We start from the raw sequence: 22163 nt of genomic DNA, 5'->3' as shown, positions 1-22163 counted from the left end.
TAGAGGCCAGGCCAAGGGCAAGAAGCGGCCACAGGAAAGAGGACTTTGAAGATAAGCAGAATCCCCCAGTTGGTGTTAGCAGTGATGAACGCCATGGAGGGGGACCTGGCCTGAAAAGAGGCCTTTGGCTGGGATGATTAGGGGTCCCCACTGCCTTGCACATTTACCAGTTAGAGAAAAAGAGTGGAAATAAGGAATAAGGTCCTGGCACATTTTTATAATCATGGCCTTTATTAGAGATCAAGATTGGTCTCAATCTTAGGAGTGAGGCAAACATTATTGAGTAAGAGAGCGTTGAGTTACGCCAGGCCTCCACACTAAGAGAAACAAAGCCCCCAATTATTCGCCTTGCCTGGTAGGAGAACATACACAGAATCTGAGATCAGTGTGGAAGTAAAGCTCCCAGATGCTGGTTAATAAGCTGCCCCCGCACCAGTTGTCTGATCAGTCGGGGTGAATTTGAGCACACCTTACCATAGCGTGGAAGCCACACCGGGGGGGGGGGGGGTGTGCTGCCTTGGCTCTCAGCCCTCACGTTTCTCTTTCTTTCTTCCTTTTATTTAAACAGAATCCATACAACTGTCATTTTAAATCCAGGCCTTGACATTTTAAGTGGGTGCTTGCCTAGATTTCCACAGGTGTGATTGCAAACCCATAAATTACACGCTTTTGTCTCCTAGGACAAGTGTATAAAAGGGTCCTCTTGTACCCAGGTGAAGTGGTAAACTTGGCAGCTGCGGCAGGCCGTGATGATAAGCATCTGTCTCCCAGCACCTGCCAGTGTTTGCCTGCCCCGCTGCAAAGCCAGCTCTGCTCAGCTGTCTGCTGCTGCAGCGGCCCCAGCTGCCCGCCTGCCCTCCCAGGGGAAGGGAGGAAGCTGGGGGACGAAGAGGAAGAGCCCCACACGCCTGCCCTCTGGTGGGCGGGTTGCGCAGTGACAGCCAGCCCAGCCCTGACTGCTCCCATGGTCTAGCGGCGCGGCGCTGCCCCCACCCCCCACCCCCGCCACCGCACAGCCACCGACTGGTCCACGGAGGTGGAACCTGTCCTCCCTGCCCTCCCTGCCCTCCCTGTGAAACCTAGGCCGACCTGCTCTGCTCTTTGTCAAGGAGCTGACATATACATAGGTTTACACGCTGCGGATGCTCTAGTCTTCCCACTCTTGCCATGCCGTGAAAATCGTACATTTAATCGTGGTTGTATATTAGAAATCTGAACAAGTACTGGAATATGTTAAAGATTAGAAGTAGTTTTCATTCTATAATTTGAATATATTCATTCATTGCCTAATTTTTTGATGGGGGATATGAGCTTTTTAAAAAAAATTCCTAATTTATACCAGTTTGTATATGGATTTAATATAAAATGAACTAGTTAGTGGATCTTCTTATATTTCATGTTACCTCTCCACCATGCCGCTATTCACACTTCACTGATGTAGGAGGAGAATGGCCAGCTGGAGCGCTTGGACTCCTTTCTTCCTTGAGACTTAAGGTGACTCTGTGCGCCCAGCAGACACTCAGTGAACGTCACTGACCTGAGGAACTGGGCCAGGGCTGGACTACAAGCTGCGGTGATGAGAACGCACAGCCCAGCCTTCCCTGCAGCCTTGGCTCTACCCTCCAGGCTGTGGGCTGTGCAGAGGGATGGGATGGGACTGGCTTTTCCCATGATGCTTTGCTTCCTCCAGGAATGGATGAGTGGACAGATCAGTAGAGATATAAAGATGTGTAGACATAAAATCAGTATTTATCTCGATAGCCGTCCCTGAAATGTGATCCAGGGATATAAAGAGACCTGTGTTCTGGCTTCAGTCTTGCCACACTCTAGCTGTGTGTCTTTGAGAAGGCAGTCGCCTCTGAGCCTTCATTCCTCTGCTGTGAAATGAGGAGAATTGAAATTAACGATCTCTGAGGCAATGCCTCTAGATCTAAAGTTACGATTCTTAGAAAGAATTAAAATTATTCAAGAAGGGAAGAGTCCATCATGATTTCACAACTGTTCCCATGACTGGGTCAAGGTGGCAGGTCCCCAAGAGGAAATGCAGTGGAAGAGATGGAGGTTAGGAATTCTTGAAGAGGATTCACTGTCAATGGGTTCCTAAATCAAGGAATTCTGAAGAAATGTCATGGCAGGACGGGCAGTTTGGTTTGGTTGGGTTTTGGTGATCCACTTACAGTCACGAGGGGAAGGGGAGGCCTGGCTGGAGGACCTGGCCCAACACACTGCTTAGTCCAGACAGCCAGGAAGTTTTCCCCAACTTGTAGTTTTTTGACACATTTTTAAACTTTGGATTCTTAGGTGCTATTTTTTTCCTTAAATTAGAGTATAATTTAGGGTGCAGAGGGGCCAGTGGGGCACACATGGGGGGAAGCGGAGGTGATCCTGGCCTCTGGGTACCCGTGGACCACGCCCTTCTCTTTTCAAACCAGGGCTCACAAGACATTTTTATTTTCGCTTTAGTTTCCTATCTACTTAACTGAGAAAAACAAAAGCAACCAGAACTGGGGTCAGAGTCGGGCCACTGAGACTAAAAAGCAGCGCCAAGCCCAGGGCAGCGGTGTCCTGCTGGGGTCTGCCACCTACACGTGGGTGTGTGTCCTCAATGCCGTCCGGCACCACTGTGACCCCAGACTGAATGAAACTGCTTTTTCATTCAGAAATCCTCTTCCCCTCAGAAGCTGACAAGCTAAGTCCTTTTTTTTTTTTTTTTTTTTTTTGGCGGTACGCGGGCCTCTCACTGTTGTGGCCTCTCCCGCTGCGGAGCACAGGCTCCAGACGCGCAGGCTCAGCGGCCATGGCTCACGGGCCCAGCTGCTCCACAACATGTGGGATCCTCCCGGACCGGGACACGAACCCGTGTCCCCTGCATCGGCAGGCGGACTCTCAAAACACTGCGCCACCAGGGAAGCCCAAGCTAAGTCCTTTTAACTCTTTCCAGTGACGGGCGGCAGGGTACAGAGGATAGGCTGTGAAAATCAGGCCAAAAAGAAAAAAAAGAAATACAATGTAGAGTCCTATCCGTCCTCTTAGGCAGAACCTGCAAAGCTGTTCAGAAAATGCATCCCACCTGATCCCACATCTAGAAATGATCTTCACCCTGACAGTGGAGTCACAGTGGTAACTGTGGCCTCATCGGAACTCTTCTTGCCGAAAGCTTTAGGGGTGCTGCCCCCCGGGGTTCACCTCTGCCGCATCCAGCCATCCTGTAACCGGCATCCCGGGAGAGAAGGCAGAAATGCGTCGAGCCATCGTGTATGAATTCCCATTGAAACCCTGAAGTTCCGGGAAGTGGAATTCTTTGGTGCACCCTCACTTATAAAATGGTTTTGTGCTTGTTTTTCTCTTCCAGGCGTTCACTACCTTCCTGTGTCTGTACGGCATGGTTTGGTATGCAGAGCACTATGGTCACCGAGAAAAGGTATAGAATGGAAGGTGGAGATGGCCTTTTATTTAAACTAACCACGTCCTGCTTAGCGCTTTAGCCCAGAGCACATGCACGTGAGGATGTGGCATGTACGGCACAGTGAGAGCCGGGTGTCAGCCTCCCTGCTTTAGAAACGTAGCCAGTTCAGATTTCACTTCCTATCAGTTGCCATCCTTACGTGTGACTGCCCTATTCAATAGGGCAGGACTTTTATCCTCATTTCTTAAGGGGGTTAAAGCTTAATTATTTGTTTATATATATATATATTTTTTTTTAAATTGCATGTCAAGCCCCAGAGCAGTTTTTGAAAAGCTAGGTCTTTCACTCTGTCCAGGCCTCTACCTGTATCCCAGCCTCGGGCTCCCATCCGGAAACTCCTGCCCTGCCCACTTCATAGCAGATGAAGATTAAGGTAGAGGATAGATGTGTGTGGGCTTAAAATGCTGTAGCAGTCTTGTCAACTGTAATTATTTTTAAGTAAAAATAACAGCTTTCATCCTTTATTCATACTTTTAGTCTAAGGAGCTAAAGGCGCTTCCTAGAAGATGTAATCTGCATCCCCTGGGATATAGCCTTGATCTTATAGCTGAGAGCATAAGCGTGAGGTGATCCTGCACTTGCTGGTGGGGATCCCCAGCCCGGGAGAGGCCGGGGTTGAGCAGCCTCGCTTGTTTGCTGGTCCCCCTCCTCCCGGGAGCACTTGAAATTCCACCACTAAGCCTGCCTCTCTCCCTAGACCTACTCAGAGTGTGAAGATGGTACCTACAGCCCTGACATCTCCTGGCCTCACGGGAAAGGTACAAAAGGTATCTCTCTCTTGCTCTTTGTTAAAAACGCTCCTGGGTCCTCTCCCTCCCAAGGCCCAGTAAAGGGATTTAGCATCAGTATTTATCTTCCGAATGTTGATAAATATATGCCCTGAAGGGTCTCAAACCTACTCATCGCGTGTCTCCTGTTACTTATTAAGAAACATGCAAAGTGCTCACAGGTTCTGCCCAAGAAACTTGCTTCGTAGGAAGAGGTGCCCCGTGGTTCTGCCTTTTCTGAGACAGGAAAACGTAACAAGATCCCACTGTCTCAAGCATCCTGATGGGGATGTTCCTCCTCTTGGCTTTCACCGTGAGTGAAAAGCGTTAGGAAGAGCTGTGTGCCAGGAGGAGAAAGCTTTCCGAAGAGGTGGATCGACTTAATCGTGTTCATTCAAGAGATAGGCCAGCACGAGGGGGCTCTCAACAGTGTAGTCAGGGATCTCCCACTGGCCTCTCTCCGAGGAGCATTTTGGAAAGATTTGGGGCCACCTGGTTATCTTAAAGAATTTGACTCATAGAACAATGACCCACTGGATAGTAATTCCATGTCAGTTATGAGGTGATTGTGGGCTTGACTGAAGGAAGAGAACTGAATGTCAGGGACCGTGAATTTTAACCCACAGAATCGCTCGGAGAAGCGGGGACAAGGGAGGGGAAAACACTGCTGAGGCAGTTGCTCTCCTGAGTTCTTTTGGGGTGAAGCTCATCACAGCTGTCCCCAGCACTACCGAGTGCTGGTCACCCTGAGATGATTTCTCCTGAATCAGCAGCCTGTTATGGAATGCTGATGGAGGTAGGCACAGGGGTTCCCCTGGGCTCCCTTATTCAGAACCATCCTAGAGATCAGTCCATGGCAATTCCGGGTTCTCCACTGAAAAGACTAAAAGAAACAAGCAATGGTAGAGATATAGTTAAATGAAAGGCAGACAGCTTAAAAGAAAAAAATCTGGGCCCTGGAGCAGAGAACCTTTTGGCTTAGCTGCTAAGCCAGAGATTTGCCATGTTCTCAGCCCGAGGGCAGAGCCAGCCTAATGCCAGAAAGTTCCGATGACCTTCCAGGCCTTACACACCCCTACCCGGAATGCCCACCCTCACCCCACCACTGCCCTGGCTCCACCTTCCACCTGGCTGATGCCTGATGATTGCCCAGCACTCAGCCACTGTAGACGTCTTTCTCTAAGCTCCCACACAAATGATAGAGGGTGACAGACGACACCGCCCCTGCAGACCGTGAGCTGCTTGAGGGCATGTGGCATCTTCAGTCTATGGCTCCGGGGCTGCCTGTCATGAGCAGCAGATTTGTAAAGGTGGCTGGCTTCCAGATCCAACCATTGAGGGCATGTAATATCTTTGATCTTTGCCAAGTCAAGAATCCATTCCCATTTAGGGATTTAGAAACAATGGTGTGTAGCAGGTCAAGGTGTGGACACCTAGCTGATGCGTCCTTTGATTGCTAAGGTAGACTCGACACCCATGTGGTTTGTTTTCATTGTCCCTCCTTTGTGCTTCGATGTTATTTGTGCTCTCGCTTCTGGTCCCCATCACCATGACCACGATCCGCCCTACGGTGTGAACGTAAACATCCTCAGGGCGCTCCTGTCTTTGTGGAGCCATGGCTTGCACACCCTGGCCCCAGCTGTGCTAGCTCAGTGCCGGGGCTTCTGTGCCTTGATTCATTAACGAGGCCACTAGATGGCGCACAAGGACCAGTGGAGGAGCGGTGGGGCGGCCCGGACAGGGAGAACCAGAATCAGAGGCTTCAGAAGCCCCGAGCCGGGAGCCCATAGCCCACGGTGACGGTGTGTCCCGATTCCTTTGGCCAGGTTCTGAAGATGGCCCACCCAAGCATCCAGGCAACAGCGAGAGCCATTCTTCCAGAAGAAGGAATCGACATTCCAAGTCAAAAGTCACCAACGGAGTTGGAAAGAAATGAAGGACCCTGGTTAATCAAAGATGTTCCAGGGAGTGCCTCAAACCAGGAGGGGACGGAATCGGCTGGACCTCCCTGTGGGGAGGTCGAAACGCATAGCGTGAACGGGAAGGAGTGGGGGCTGGGAGGGGTCATTATTTGAGAGCATAAGTCTTGTTGCCCACAGACCCGGCCACACGGGGCAGACCACTGCTGGGGGTCCTTCGCCACTTGGGTGTCTCTTGTAACTTCAGCACTTGGCACGTGGTCACCGGTAGCAGGACCGTGCTCAAAGGAGAGGGTAGCTATTTACTCAGTTGCCAGAAGCAGTTCTGTGCTTGCGTGCGTGTGTTGTGGATGCAGTTTAAACATCTTCACTCAGGCAGGGCGCCAACCAGACGGCTGACGGACTGGTCACCAGGTTTTATTTTTCTGAATCTGCCTTTCCGTTTGACTGACTGGTTTAAGTCCAGGCCACTTACCTGTCTTTTATTTTGTTGTTTCTTATTTTTTATGTCAGGATGCTTACAAGCCTTCAGAAGCCACCTCTGAGGTTGAACTGGGGGAGGTTTCTCTATTTTTTCCTAGAGAAAAAAAGGGGGGGAGAGTTTGTGTTACACTTCAGCAGCCTTCTCCCCTTTTTAGGACCTGAAACTACACAGCGGTGGGTGGAAACCAGGCTGAGGAAAGGTTAGCTACCCACGTAGGATCCTGGGCTTCAGATCAGAACCTTTTTGTTCCCTTTCCAATGTCGCTTGTCCAGACTTATCCACAGTGCACAGGCGTGGACCTGCCGAGAGGCAGTGCTCACCGCAGCCCCTCCCCCCCAGGTGCCTTTTCCATTTTGTTTGTTTTCCTTCCGTGGTGTGTTGCTGACATTGTCTTTCAGTCCCGTGTGAGGTGCTGGTGAGTATTCCCTTTCATCCATCCGTGCCATGCTCTAGAACATTGACCCTGATATTCACCACCTCTGATGGATCCCTGTTTTAAATAAAACGGTTCACGTTAAAGCCCATCAAATTCTGTCTCTGTAAAGTGCTCGTTTCTTTGCCTCTCATTGGTATTTTCCACTATTTGTAAGCAATCACCGTATTTTTCAAGTGACTTTAGGGTAATAAGAATGTGTATGTGTTTCACGTAGTGAAAAGAGAAGAAAATGTGTACTTAGAGGGCTTACAGACACATATGTCCCTTTTCCTAACCTTCCCAAGTGATCAAGAGGAAATGAACAAGATAGTCATTGTTTTCTTACTAGGGTAATGGTTACATCAACCAAGCTGGATTTTTTTTCTCTAGCAAGTGGCCGGTACCCAGTTGATTTTCCTACAGATATAAACTTGCTGCAAGCAACCCTTTTGTTCCCTCATTTCACAGAGCACAAAGGTTTCGATGTCTTTTCCCCCTTTAAGGAAGTCTTTACCCATAGAAGTGTCATGTTTTTCTTTGCCTGCAAAAGAATCCCAGGGTGAAGGGGTTAAATGAGTCACGCAAAGCGAGGATCACCTGCTGTGCTCATTGCCAGCAGAGAAGTGTCGCCAGTCACCGGGCTGGTGCGCCGGGTTGTGCCGGCCCTGCGGTCCCAGCAGCGGCCCCATGCTTCCCGTGATAGTCCTGAAGAGAGGCAGAGGTGCTTGTCCCATAGACCCCCGCACTCCTTTATCACCCATCAGAGAGGCCTTTCTTAAACAGAGGCACAATGTAAAATTTGTTTGACTTTGAAAGTAGGTGAGTTTGTTTCGTTTTGCTTCTCCGAGCACGTCTGTGCATCACGGACATCGTGTACGTCGTCGGCCTCAACTCCACGTCCTCGTGCTGGGCCACCTCCCTGAGTGTCTCCAAGTTCGTTTTCTGGCGCTTTAACCCTCCTCTGATCAATAGCCGGGTGCAGCTGAAGAAGACGTTTCCTTCTCCAAGGCCGGCCTAGGAGAGGCCCCCGCCCACCTGCGATGACTTGGATTTCCTTGGGTCACGTGAAAGCAGAGTGCATGTGAGACAGTCTCTCCTCAGTGGCTTTGTACGGAACGGCCGGGAAAGTCCTCAGCTCCTTTCCGTGTCCTTTCTTTGAGTTTAATCTTTTCTTTTTCCCTTTCAGTAAGAGCTCTTGACTACAGTGTTTCCAAAACTAGTGCTTTCCTTGACCAGCCAGATCCACGGCTGCCATTTCCTCCTAGAAACTGTGCTGCTGGGTTTGGTCTACTTTTTCCACTCATTTCTATGCAAATGGGCTTCACGTTGATGAAATGTAAAATTTTCCTTGTCACCTATGTTTACTGAAGATCGCCTTTAATCCCTTTAATCAGAGTTGTCATTTAGTATCAGAAACGATTTGAATGCAAGTGATCTCACATTTGCCATTTACAGACTGCCCTCTTAAAAGGCACCGTTGTTTAGGACGTAATACGCGAAGAATTCTTTACGTCTATTTCTCTGTATGTAGCATGGCATGGAGTGTTGAGTACTTTTTCTTTTTTGTCATTCTTGGTCTTTCCGTGGGCTTTCCCTGCCTTTCTTGTGTCTGTTTTCACCATTTGTAAAAGCCTTGGCCAAACTGCTCCCATAGCAATGCTAGGACACTTCATTGACCTGTTTTAAGCATTTTGATGATAAAAGACATCCTATAAATGCCAGTCTTATTTTCACCATGACTGCTTCTGTAGTGAGCTCATGAGTAAAGTACTCACCTAGGAGAAATAAAATTCTTTACCAAATACATCAGGTTCAGCCCTATTGGTCTCCCCTCTGAAGCCGCTCTGCATCATCTCTAAGTGATACCTCTTTTTGTCAGGGGTCTCCTTGTGGAATTGGACCCTTGGGTTGCCTTATTTGTTGATAATAGTGCAGTTACTCAGGCCCTTACGGGGGGAGCTAAATGCAGGGTGGAAAAGAAAAAATTTAACCATTGGAAACCAGAGGAAGTGAGCACTTTAAACAGGGGGGATTAATTTGTGTGCTCTGTGCTCTTTTAATTATGCGTAGGGTTACCCGCGTGTTCACCAGGTGGGCTTCACTTACAGAGTTCTTATTGCTATGAAAACCAGGTATCCCCCAGGTAGGTAATTGCAAATCCTCAATGTATTTCCCACTTTTATGATTGAAATCAAGATGTGAGGAGAACCAAGACTTCTGTTCATCAGTGTTTCATTACAGGTGCATCTCTTGCCTTCATCGTGCATGTACATTGCAAGGGTTATATTTGAGATTTGGTTCTTTGTGAGTTTCAGCATTAGTAATGGCTATGACCAATGGGCTTCAGAGTCTGGTTGCTAGCCCATAATAGATTTTTACAGCATTTCACTTTATAACATTTTATTCTAAACCTGATGCTAGGACTGTCACAGGTGAAGGTTACAAATTTTTTTAATTTAACTCTGGTATTACCTTTGATGCAATAAATACCTACAGCTTTTTTATTTTGCTGTCTTCTGTGAATTTAGAGGAATTATTTATTAATGTCTACCAAAGAAGGGGGAAAATAGTTGGATGTGTATATTTTTGGTTTTTGTTTTTTTAGTGTGTGGGAATGCTGAAATGTAAAATTTTCCTTGTCACCTATGTTTACTAAAGATCGCCTTTAATCCCTTTGAGAAATTCATCTGCAATTTTGTCTACCTTGACGTTACCTTTCTTCCATCCTCTTCGCGTAAACCCAGTGAGGACAGAAACATCATTCAGAAAATAGAATTTGCCTGAGAGTTTTGCTTTCCCAGCTGATGGCAACCAACTACCCAACCTACTTAGCCATTCTGGGCTCATGCTTGAACCTCCTGTGCCCCAGGTGTTCATTTTGTTTGCTTGTTTTGTTACTGGAATGCTCTGAAAACGTTCTCCAAGGGCCTGCAAGTTGTGGGCGCCCATATGCCCCAAATGGCAGGAAGGTTTGCTCCGATGTGCCTGGCCTCCACACGGTCTCCCCAGGGCCTCAGATACCAGTGTTCCCGTGTACCCCTTTTCTGGACACTGAGTAAAGGGGACTCGTGTGGCTCTACAACACAGGAAATAAGGTTTGTTTGCCTTTAAAAGAAAAGCAGATAAACCTGAGACCAAAGACCTAAAATATTGCATTCTCATGTCTGAAGTATACATATTATAGCCTTGATTACAGTGTCAAATTGCGGACAGGATTTATGTTCCAATCCATACTGGAAAATCTGGACTGTAAACCTTCTTGTTCCCACTTGCCTGACTCGGTCTCATCGATCCAACTACGTATTCACGGGCTGATTAGGTATTTTATGGACGCAACCTGGGAAAAGCTTATGAAGACCCCCAGGTTTCAAAATGTTGAGAATCCTCTACCTTCTCTTAGACTGTGTGAAATCCAGGCCAAGAGCAAGGGGATGCGTTCACTAGGGCCACCACTAACAAATCTTCCAAAGGCATTTGAGGGACCGGGATCCTTCGCGAGACCTCTGGATGGGGCTCCTGGAAGCCCCTCCTTCCCTCGAGTCTCCCTAGTGGCCACCGTAGCACTCAGCGGGCTTTGCTGCAGAGCCATGTGCCAGAGCAGCACTTCTAATTCCAGGGGAAGGGGGTCCCTGTGACACCCCCACACACACACACCCCTGTGACGTATATGTGTTCTTCAGTCCTGTGAGTTTGCTGTCCATCCCTGTTTTCCTGGGTCATGAGGCTTGAGTACTTGACGCAAGAGTACACAGCCACTAGGGGGCGTCAGATCAACCCAGAGGCTTACGCTCTTTCTCCGACTCCAGGCTCCTTGTCTTAATTCTTGGGCACATGTCTTAAGCCCCATTACCGGACCCGAGCCTCCATCTGTCCCCCTGCCCTGCTCCCAGACAGCCTCGACAAATGGCTTATGAAGAGCCCCTGGGGGCGCCCACGGCTTTGCCTCCCCTACCCCTGGTGCTCGCTTTATAGCGATGGCCAAACCTCCAGGCCACTGCAGATGTTGATCCTTGGTGTGATTTCAGCTGGTTGCACGCTCGGTGGAAGGAATAACCGGTGTCTCACGCTCCTTGAAGCAGGGTCCCATCTCTCTCCATTTGGATTCTTTTCCTGATGTTTTCGTGCGTTCTGCAAACTGTCAGAGGGCAATTCCTCCTGCCCGTAGCAGCTCCCTCTACCCTCAGGAATCTGATTTACGATCCGGCGAGGCCATAAACCTCTGCTCTTCACTTCTGAAAAACAGCAAAGTATGGGAAAGAATGTAAATTATAAATACTGAATTCCTATGGTCAGCAATAATGTAACGGCCTGGGTTGTTGTGTTTTGTGTTTTTTTCTTTAAATATGGTATCCATATGGCTTTAATTTCTAAGGGCCTGCGTTCCCCCCTGCCACCATCACCATATTTATAAGGAGAACAGATAACAGTGAAATATCCCACTGGGTTAGAGTGTTTTTTTCCAAAATGAGAAATAGCATTTTCTGATGGCTCATTGGCCCAGGATTGAAATGCCTCTCTTCACAGAGAGGGATAGATGACAGTGACACCTCCACAGTCATCAGCCTGCCGATCTGGTCGCTCTGCTATAAACCAACCCCTGGTGGTGTCACTTAGCAAACCCCACCCCCAATTTTGACTTTCCAGGCGGAGGTTTTTTCTGTAAGATGTTTTGAAATTCTCTTCCTGTCCCTCGTAGCAGTCAAGGTCTGCTCACTCACTGGGAACAGACTTCTTACTTCTACTTGCACCGCTGCTGCAAACCGTGAAAACAGCTGCAAACTCGTCCTGAAGACCAAACGGCGGCCGGGTTTGAATTTTCACTCCTGGGGTGGGTCAGCGCCAGGCTTAGACTTCACACGCAGGGCAGAAGCAGCTGCTTGCTCCTCTGAGGCTTGAAGGAGCCGCTGGTCACCAGGTGAATTCCTGCTGCCCTTCTCTGACCACAGAATCCAGTACCTGAGATCATTCTGCCAGCCTTCAGCATTTTTGCCCTTAAACCCAACCTCGTCCCAGTTCAGAATGATGGCTGAAAGCTGCAAAAACACCCAGGGTCCCAAGCTACTGTGAGAACGGCCCAAGTCTGCCAGAGCATCTATTAAAATTGATGGGTTTGTGTTTTTCTTCGTGTGGTCAGGAAGTGTGCTGACAGCAAAGGAGGGTGCGTGAGAACATGATGCTTGAGGTCACAGGCGTGTCCACCCACAGAAATATATAGCCTTACAAGCACCTATTCACTCCCACGCTCGCCTCCATGTCTTTCTGTCATTTTCTTTGGACCACATTTGATTCGCAAAATGCCAGGCTCGGCTTCAGCATGGGACCAGCCAGACCATACGGAGGGCGTGGAGGAGAGGGCCAAGGTTCTCAGAAATCTCTGAGTGGATGTTGTGTACGTTTTGACTGTCAGGATAACCTCAGCTGCAGGTCCCTTCCTCAAAATCGTGTCTCTGCCAGAAGGTTCTGTGTATGTACATCTAAGGAATTTCAAGAGAAGGTGAAGATAAGCCCGGCAGTGATGGCCATAGAATATGTACACGTCAACTGATGGATAATTTTATGTGTCAACTTGACTGGACTAAGGGATGTCCAAACAGCTAGTAAAGCATTATTTCCGGATGTGTCGGTGAGGGTGTCCCCGAAAGAGATCGGCATTTGAGTCAGTAGACAGAGTAAAGCAGATTGCCCTCCCCAGTGTGGGCAGGCCTCATCCAATCTATTGAGGGCCTGAATAGGACAAAAATGCAGAGGAAGGGTGAATCTGTTCTCTCTCTGCTTGATCTGAGACATCCCTCTTCTCCTCTTGGACGTTGTTGCCCCTGGTTCTCAGCTTTCAAAACTCAGACTAGGACTTAAACTCCCCCTTTGCCCCACTACACACACACAGTTAAGCCTTTGGACTTGGACTGAATCACAGCGCCCGCTCTCTTGGTTCTCTAGCTTGCAGACAGCAGGTTGTGGGACTTCTAGGCCTCCATAGCTGTGAAAGACAATTCCTATAATAGCTCTCCTCATATGTATAGATGTGTGTGTGTGTGTGTGTGTATCTCCTGTTGCTTCTGTTTCTCTGGAGAACCCTGACTAATACAGCCAGGCTTATATTTAGACTAAGGTTTGTAAATTAAAATTATAAAGGGAAATGAGAATTGGAGTCCTTGAGTAATGAATGCTCCGAAATGTGATTGCTGGCCTGTAAATCAACTTGTATTGCCACTGGTTTTTCAGATAACATTGCCGTGAACAGCAGAATTGCCGTTTTAGTTTAGAACAAGGGCATACATACACCTTCTGGTACGCTGCTGCAGAGATGGCCAGTGCCATGAAATCTACCCCAGATGGGTATAATAGAGTGGCCCAAGGACAAAAACAGAAGGCCACATCATACACTGGACTCATTGCCCCAACCTTTCCCACCTGTCCTATTCTGACCCTTGGTTTTTAAAAAATCATTGCACCACAGCCGTACCACCCTGAATGCACCCGATCTCGTCTAAAAAATCATTGCAAACAGTTAGTTGTATCTTGTTTAAAAAAAAATCCTTTAATGAGCAGCTGCTCAGACTGAGAGAAGGGGAAAGAATGTTTAGTTTTTCCAAATAAATTTCTTGATACTTAGTGTGTTGGCATCGCCCAATTGCTCTTCTGTTGAGACTCTAATGTGACTCGCAGGTAGTGTTTTTGCCCTACGTGGCAAAATAATTAGTGGTAAAAACTAACGCTAACTGTGTGCTGGACACCGTGCATGGTGCTCTCCCTGGATCATCTGATCCGTCCCTCGTGAGATCCTATTGGAGGACAGACTGGAGAGGCCTTACAGAGAGAAGCAGCGGGACTGGTACCTGATGAGTGAGGAGTTGCGGGCTTGAGCCCACACTCCTTGGCATCTCACGGATCAGCAAGGTCCGACTCAGCCATGTGTCCAGCATCAGCTCCTGCTCACCCCCTGCACCCCCTCGTGCCCTCCACCCCGCACTGATAGCACTATGGGACCCCCGCCCACCATCTCCATGGCCCACCAAGTACACCACATTTTCAGGCTCCACAGCATCTGTGACACGCCTGGAACGTCTGCCCCTGGCATTCTGCCTGGTAAGTTTCATCGTCCTGAAAAATCTCAGCTCAGACACTGTGCTCTGTGAAAGTCCCCCGATCCCTGATGTGCATGGACGTGCTCCTTCCCTGTGTGCTGTGTCCACCTCTGAGCGGCAGTTCTGTCTCAGGTCTCCTGGACTCAGCCCAGGTTCCTAGCAGTGTTCATCCCCAACACCCAGGCCAGAGCAGGTGCTCAGTAAATGCTCTGAATGAGCACGTGAATGAGTGGGGCTGTGGGACAGAGGCCAAGGACCACCCCTTCCAGGATGGACACGAGGTGTGGGCGGCTGTTCCACTTCCCTCTGGTTCCACGGGAATCCTGCATGGAGTCCTTCGGCCCAGCTGCATGTTGGCCTGCAGTTGGGTCTGCAGTTAAGTCCTGCTGCCTCCACTCTTTTTTATTTTTTTAAATGATACCGTTGTCCATCTCATGACATTTATCTATTTGCTTGTTTATTTATTTACCCAGGCTGTGCAGCATGTGGGATCTTAGTTCCCCGACCAGGGATCAAACCCATGTCCCCTGCAGTCCTGCAGTGGAAGCGTGGAGTCTTAACCACTGGACCACCAGGGAATTTCCCCTCTTTATCTTTAAAGAGTTTTTTCTTTTAAGAGGAGTTTTTGGTTCACTGAAACATTGAGCAGAATATACAGAGAGTTCTCTCATACCCCCTGCCCCTACTCATGCAGAGCCTCCCCCGTTATCAGATCCGCCACCAGAGTGGGACGTTTGTTACAGTTGATGACCTGCACTGATGCACCGTTATCACCCAGAGTCCACAGTTTACCTTACAGTTCACGCTTGGTATTGTACACTGCATGGGTTTAGACAGATGTATAATTGACAAATATCTACCATTTTAGTATCATACAGAGTATTTTCACTGTCCTAAAGGTCCTTTGTGTTCTGCCTATTCATCCCTGCCCCCCCACCCCAGAATTTCAGGCAACAACTGAACTTTCTACCGTCTCCATAGTTTTGCCTTTTCCAGAATGTCGTATCGTTGGAATCATTCAGTATGTATCCTTCTCAGATTGGCTCCTCTCACTTGGTAATATGCATTTAAGATCCCTTCATGCTTATTTATTTCTAGTGCTGAATAATATTCCGTTGTCTCGATGGACCAGTTGGTTTATCCACTCACTCACCAGAGGACATCTTGGTTGCTTCCAAGTTTTGGTGATTATGAATAAAGCTGCTATAAACATTTGTGTGCAGGTTTTTGTGTAGGCATACATTTTCAACGCCTTTGGGTAAATACCAAGCAGTGCGTTGCTAGGTCATATGGTAAGAGCGTATTCAGTTTTGTAGGAAGCCACCAAACTGGCTCCCAAAGTGGCTGTACCATTTTGCATTCCCACCAACAAAGGATGAGAGTTCCTGTTGCTCCACCTCCTTGCCAGCATTTGGTGGTGTCGGTGTTCTGGATTTTGGCCATTCTAATAGGTGTTTAGTGGTATCTCGTTGTTGTTTAAATTTGCATTTCCCTGAAGGTGTAATAGACCTGCCTCTACTTCTTCAGCCTGTGCTTTTTACCTGTGTGCATTGGGCCCACACCCCGGCATTTCAGAGGGCTGTCTTGCTTACTTCTTTTTTGCTCTTAAACTTCCACCAGCAGTGGAAATTGGCAGAGCCCCTTTGGAGTGTTAATCATAAAATACCTTGTTTTCAAGTTTCTTAGGACAGCTTTCCTTTGAAGGCGATGACTAGGGACCACTTCTTGATTCTCAGCACAAGGGCTGGGACAGGTACCAAAGGCATCCACTCTCTCGCCCAGCACCCATTTTGATATTGCAAGGTTCTCAAAAATGCTCGGATTTTCTTCCTTGGTTCTTGATTCATCCAAGTTTTGTGGGGCCCTCCATTTGGGGTTCAAACTTGTAGAGGTCCTTTTGGAGAAAAAAGAATATAAAAAGCTCTTACTATTGAAATTTGATTTTTATAAAAGCAAATGCCACATGGCCCCAGTGCTAGGCTACCTGCCAGAGGCTTGGAAGAGGCCAAGTGAAAGGGGACTCAAAAGCGTTAAGTGTCACTAACTTTGCAGTGAATCTGCCTCCACTGGAACCTGAACGAATTGCCATTCACCTGCTGCAGGTTCAAAAAACCACATCTTGGATTCTTCCCATTCATTGCTCAAACTGCAAGATGCCATTATCAGCAGGAAGCGTAGCCTTTCCCCCCGAGGCTTTTTTCCACCCCATCCAAACTCTCCAAGAACATTACGGATTTGTTCCATGAACTGAGTCCAAGAACTGGGCAGTCCTATCAACTCTGGAGCACTCTGACTCAGGTGCTCTGCCTCGCACGGTGGTGAACAATTGTCCACTCGGCCATGACGCTTTGTCAGTCCCCACCCCATAGTAGCAGTGTCCCTGCTTGGGCAGCCAGGTGGCACCATGCCTGAAAGTCGCTCTCAGAGCAGGAGACTATGCCAGGGACAGGGAGTCTAGTAGACATTAAGGTCTCAAATACAGCCTGCCCCAGACCCAACTCTTGTCCCCCTGGAGCCCAGTTCACCAGCCAGGCTCCTCTTTCCCTCGTGATGAGTCTTCCTTTGGGACCTCAGCATCTATCACCGCCAGGGCCAACTTAGTCCATCCAGGAGATTCCCATGAGCATTGCCCCAAAAGGAAAGAGTGGATCTCTCGGCCCTTCTCCTGCCCTCTCTGCAGCTCTGTCCCCTCCTGCTGGGAACAGCTTGCAAATAGAGCATATTGCAAGTGGGTGCCTTGCCAGGTTGCAGAAGCAGGCCCCCATCCCAGCTCTGTGCTTCTCTCCCCATAAGGAGCTGCCTGGATCTGCCTAGTCAGATCTGCCAATATACAGAGGAGTTCCTGCTCCCATATATGTTGCTTCCTTCCTGACAGCCCCTCTGGTTCTCAGATGGTGACAGTGGTGTTCACGGGGGTTCTTTCCGGAGCCACAGGGTCTGGACTGCCAGGAGCTGCATCTGCTGTGGGTCTAGGAAAGATGTCCTTCCTTCTGTATCTTGCAAGGCCTGGTGACTGCTTTAATGAAGAAAGAGCCCCAGAGAACACGCACTTCCATTGGTGGTTCTCCCCAAATTGAAATAATTATCTTTCAACCAGCTAACTTTATCCCGCTGGGACCAGTTTAGTTTGGGGAATTATTTTTGCTTTTGAACACAAATGTTCTTCCCTCTGGCATCTGCTCACCACAAGCTTTCCAAACAGGCAATGACAGACCATTGAGTAAAGTGTTTTATCCCCTGAATAAAGCACTTATGTGTTTTTTGAAACTATGTTTCCTCAAGAAAGCCACCCCCATGTGGAGAATCCACCTTCTCTGAGCAAGTGTCTACGTGAATCTGACTTCTCTCTGGGGTTAACTGAGCCAAAAATGAATCACTCACCCAGCTGCAGGGAGAGGGCAACCTTCATTCTGCAAAATTACAATCCCATGATCAGCCAGCAGAGCCCTTCTGCTAATGGAAACCAAAAGACTGGGCTGTATTAAAAGATGGCTGAGGAAATGACCCAGAATAGCACATTTTCACCTCCTCTCCAATCTAAAGAGATTTGCTCCCAGATGTTGTTTCTTCAGTCCAGCTTCTGACTCGCAAACTCTTCAAGAAGGAGGCTGTGGGCTGGATGACACAGAGCCCGCATGACATAACTTTCATGTTGTAACACACACACACAGATAGAGGAAACAGACGTTTGGAGAAGGGGCTCAGGGGCAGCCTATGGTTGTACCCCTACAGTTCACAGGTCAAGGTACCAAGGTCCCCCTCACACCCATCAGGATGGCTGCTATCCCCAAAATAAAAACAGAACAGAAACTAACAAGTGTTGCTGGGAAGTGAAGAAATTGCAACCCTTGTGCACTGTTGGTGGGAATGTAAAATGGTGCAGCTACTGGAAAACAGTACGGAGGATTCTCAAGACAGTGAAAATAGAATGACCACATGATCCAGGAATTACACTTCTGGGTATACATCCAAAGGAACGGAAAGCAGACTCGAAGAGATATTTGCACATCCATGTTCACAGCAGCACTATTCACAGTAGCTAAAACACGGAAGCAACACAAGCGTCCGCTGACAGATGAACGGATTAGCAAAATCTTGGTATGCATACAATGGAATATTATTCTGCCTTAAAACGAAGGAGTCCTGCAATATGCTACAACATGGATGAATCTTTTTTTTTAATTTTTGAATTTTATTTTTTTATACAGCAGGTTCTTATTAGTTATCTATTTTATACATATTAGTGTATGCATGTCAGTCCCAATCTCCCAGTTCATCCCACCACCACCACCTCCGCCCGCCGCTTTCCCCCCTTGGTGTCCATATGTTCAACATGGATGAATCTTGAGGACATTATGCTGAATGAAATAAGCCTGTCACAAAAGGACAAATACTGTATGATTCCACTTACATGAGATACTTAGAGTAGACAAGAAGTCACAGAGACAGAGAGTGGAACAGTGGTTGCCAGGGCCTGAGGGAAAGGGGAAAATGGAGAGTTTAATGGATGCAGAAATTCAGTCTTACAAGATGGAAAGAGTTATGGAGGTGAACGAATGGTGGTGAAAGTAACACAACATTTTGAGTGTACTTTATCCATTATGGCCGCACCACGCAGCAGGCGGGATCTTAGTTCCCTGACCAGAGGTAGAACCCAAGCCCCCTGCACTGGAAGCACGGAGTCTTAACCGCTGGACCACCAGGGAAATCCCAATGAATGTATTTTAAACCACTGAACTGTACGCTTAGATAATGATCCAGATGGTAAATTTTATGTGTATTTTACCACAATTTAGAAAAAACATAGAGAAAAAAGAAAGACACCGAGGCCCAGAGTAGTGAAGTAACTTGGCTAGGGTCACACAGCTGGCCGTACCACAGCCAGGGATCAGGCTGTCTCTAGATCCCTGCTGCGACGTTCCTGCCCCAGTACACAAGTACCAAGGAAGAAGACGAACCAGTGTGGCTTGTGCAGCTGCCCAGGCTTCATGCATTTAGGGGATTTGTCCTTTCTACCAAACTTTTTTTTCCCTGCCCCGTCACTGCACGTTTCTCACCTTCAGAATCCAGCTTCACTCTCTGATGCCTTCTATCACTGACTAACAGGTTCAGAATTTTAAAGGGCATATACAAAAATAGAGTGCTCGTAGCCAAGGATGCTTCTAAAAGGGTGACAACACCCCGTAAAAGTAGAGTATCCGGAGTGGCCAAAGCCTGGGGTGATCTGAGGTGTTTAGAATGTTCTGAGAGCAATTTTTCAAATGAAGGCGGGGAGTGCTTTTGAAAGCCACCCATAGGACAAGAAGGGAAAGCAAAAGAATGGCGTCCACTGTTTGGAAAAAGTTCAATCTGATGATTCTTCCTGCTGCAGGTCCTTCTGTGATTTCTCTTTACTCTTTATTTTGGCTCATAAGTCAAGTTCAGGCCCTCCTGTGCACTGCCGGCCCCCCACGCCCGGCACCAATCTCTTTACTTCAGCCATTCTGACCTATTTTCATTACTTGCATATTCATCAAGGGTTTTCCCCATCACATCCTGTCCCCGACTATTCCTCTAGTAAATTCATCCATGTCCTTTCATTCTCAATTAGAACATCACTTCGATACGAGGACCTTCGTTAACACCCAATCTAGATTATCCCTTCCGTAGCACCATCCATCTCCGTTTGTAACTGTTAGTTCCTGCTCAACAGCTGTCTTCCCCGCCAAGTTATTAACTTCCAGACTGTTTTTGGTTTGTCCACTCTCAGATATCTAACACCTAGCACAACAGGTACTGGGCAAATGTTTTTTGGATGAATGAATTTTTTTTTTAAGATTTTTTGATGTGGACCATTTTTTAAAGTCGTTATTGAATTTGTTACAATATTGCTTCTGTTTTATGTTTTGGTCTTTTGGCCCTGAGGCATGTGGGATCTTAGCTCCCCCACCAGGGATCGAACCCACACCCCCTGCATTGGAAGGCAAAGTCTTAACCACTGGACCGCCAGGGAAGTCCCCGGATGAATGAATTCTTTAATGAAGAGATGATAGAGAAAACAGGACAAGTCAATACATGCATGACAAAGAAATAAAGGGAGGGAGAGATGTGGTTAGTCAGGAAAGGCTTGAATGAAGTGATAGATGGTCCAGCTAGGTTTAGAAGGAAATGATATGAATTAGCTGAGATCCAGGAAGTCAATGGGAAGCATGAAAGTCTGAGGTAGGGTCAGTTAAGAATCTGCCTTGACCATGAGGCTGAGTGATTTATATTTCATTTATATAGTCTCCATCAACAGAATGATATTCAACTTGGAAAAGGCAGAATATGTATTGGTGGGAGGGAATTGAAGCCCAAGATGCCACCTGTGTTAAAAATGTCATCTCTAGGTAAATGTCATGTAAATATCATGGTGCTGAATTTCACAGCCTCGTGTGTTAAGCCCAGAGAAACAAGAAAGTATCATTAAAACAGGAGGATAGAGGTAGATTTTTGAAAACTGCAGATCAACAAGCTTGGTATTAATGCACGGTAAAGTTCCGGAACAGGTTATTAAAGGTGGTCTGTGTCCATACTTACAGAAGAAAGCATTAATCACTGGGTATTAGCAGAGGTTCACTAAACAAGCCATGCAAGGCTAATGTGTTCTTTTTTCACAGGATTACCAGATTGGGAGATCCAGGGAATATCACAAATGAGCAAATTTCAGAGCATAAACCCCACCTAAGCTAAAAAAGAATCAAAAATTTTAAAAATACCCACCTCAGCTTTTTGAAACCCAGTTATGCTATTATAGTTCTTTTCTGAGAGTTACAGTGAACGTTAACTCATTAAAGGCTCTGAGAAGTCCTGCACTGAAGAACATATTTAACATTATCACAATGAGCAAGTGATCCACAAAACACACTTGGAAAAGAAGGTTTTAGACAAATTTCAGCAAGGTAATTTGCTAAGTTTTTTATCATATCAACTGTGAAGGAGGTAGAGAAATGTGGGTTTAAAAAATAGGTTGTTGGAATCAGAGCTAGGTAGACAACTGTACCTAAAGAGCATTTAATTAACTGATTAATAGTCACCTATGGGGGGGGTCTCTAATGTAATGTCTCAAGGCTCTGCCCTGTCTCCTGGAATGTTCAACATTTTAGCACAACATGGAAGACCTACTTTTAAGTTTTTCAGATACCCTAAAGGGAGAGAGGCAGTTAATATGCTATATAACACACTGAAATATTGTCTTAAAACCAAGAAAGGAATCCAACAGAATCTTACTGAGACTTGTTAGAATCATTAGTATAAATAAAGGATAGATGAACTCTGACTTGAAACTGGCTCATATGATAAAGACCTGGGGTTGCAGCTACATTAAGACCAGCCCAGGCCAAATGTGTGATAGGGCTACCATGCTTCCAAAGTCACCCTGGGCATGTACGATGGCCTGGAAGGCAAACAAGTCAGCCAAGGTGGTTTGGCCACACTGGAAATTGTATTCTGGTCTTATGTTCCATTTTGAGAGGTACATTGACAGTTTGGAGATTGTTCAAGGAATGACGAACATCAGGAGAATTCTGGAGAACATGTGCCCAGAGGAGGAAATTCTGCAGAAACCAGGGCTATTTAGATGGTCTGTAGAAGAGAAGATAAGGGACATGTTGATAACTGACTTCAGGAGACCGTGTAGTATAAAAGTATAAAAGAGTATAAGTATATATATATATAAGTATATATAAGTATATAAGTAAAAGTATATAAGAGTATAAAAGAGATAAGTCTGTGCTCAAATCTCTGCTCTAGTACTTCTGGGCTGTGTGACCTTGGACAAGTTTCTCAACACCTTAGCTTCAGAGCCCTTAGATAAGAAATCATCTTCTCCGTTTAGTGGGGTTTTTGTGGTGGTCCTGGAGCAGAGTAGGTGGTCAATTCATGCTTCTCTTCTCTTTCTCCATGTGAAGAAGGGCAATCATAGCATTTAGAAAGGTGACATTTGATATAGATCCAACGGAAAAACTGAACCAATGGGAGAATTCCCCAAAGGGAGGTATTGGCTGAAG

At 47.1% G+C, this 22163-nt stretch overlaps 1 protein-coding gene across 1 annotated transcript in view; it reads left to right on the top strand.

Annotated features, from left to right (window-relative positions):
• Positions 1 to 7930, top strand: part of PTDSS1 (phosphatidylserine synthase 1) — a 64664-nt gene extending 56734 nt beyond the window's left edge. The window contains exons 11-13 of the mRNA XM_082674555.1: positions 3353 to 3421; positions 4164 to 4233; positions 6060 to 7930. Coding sequence (XP_082530681.1) covers positions 3353 to 3421; positions 4164 to 4233; positions 6060 to 6169 — 249 coding nt within the window. The 3' untranslated portion in view covers positions 6170 to 7930. The remainder of the gene's footprint in view (positions 1 to 3352; positions 3422 to 4163; positions 4234 to 6059) is intronic.
• Positions 7931 to 22163: the final 14233 nt, after the last annotated feature.

This window comes from Grampus griseus (genome assembly GCF_964374135.1).
Source record: "Grampus griseus genome assembly, chromosome: 17".
Taxonomy (NCBI): domain Eukaryota; kingdom Metazoa; phylum Chordata; class Mammalia; order Artiodactyla; family Delphinidae; genus Grampus; species Grampus griseus.
Note: the sequence above shows the minus strand (reverse complement) of the source record. Positions and strands in the feature narration are given on the sequence as shown.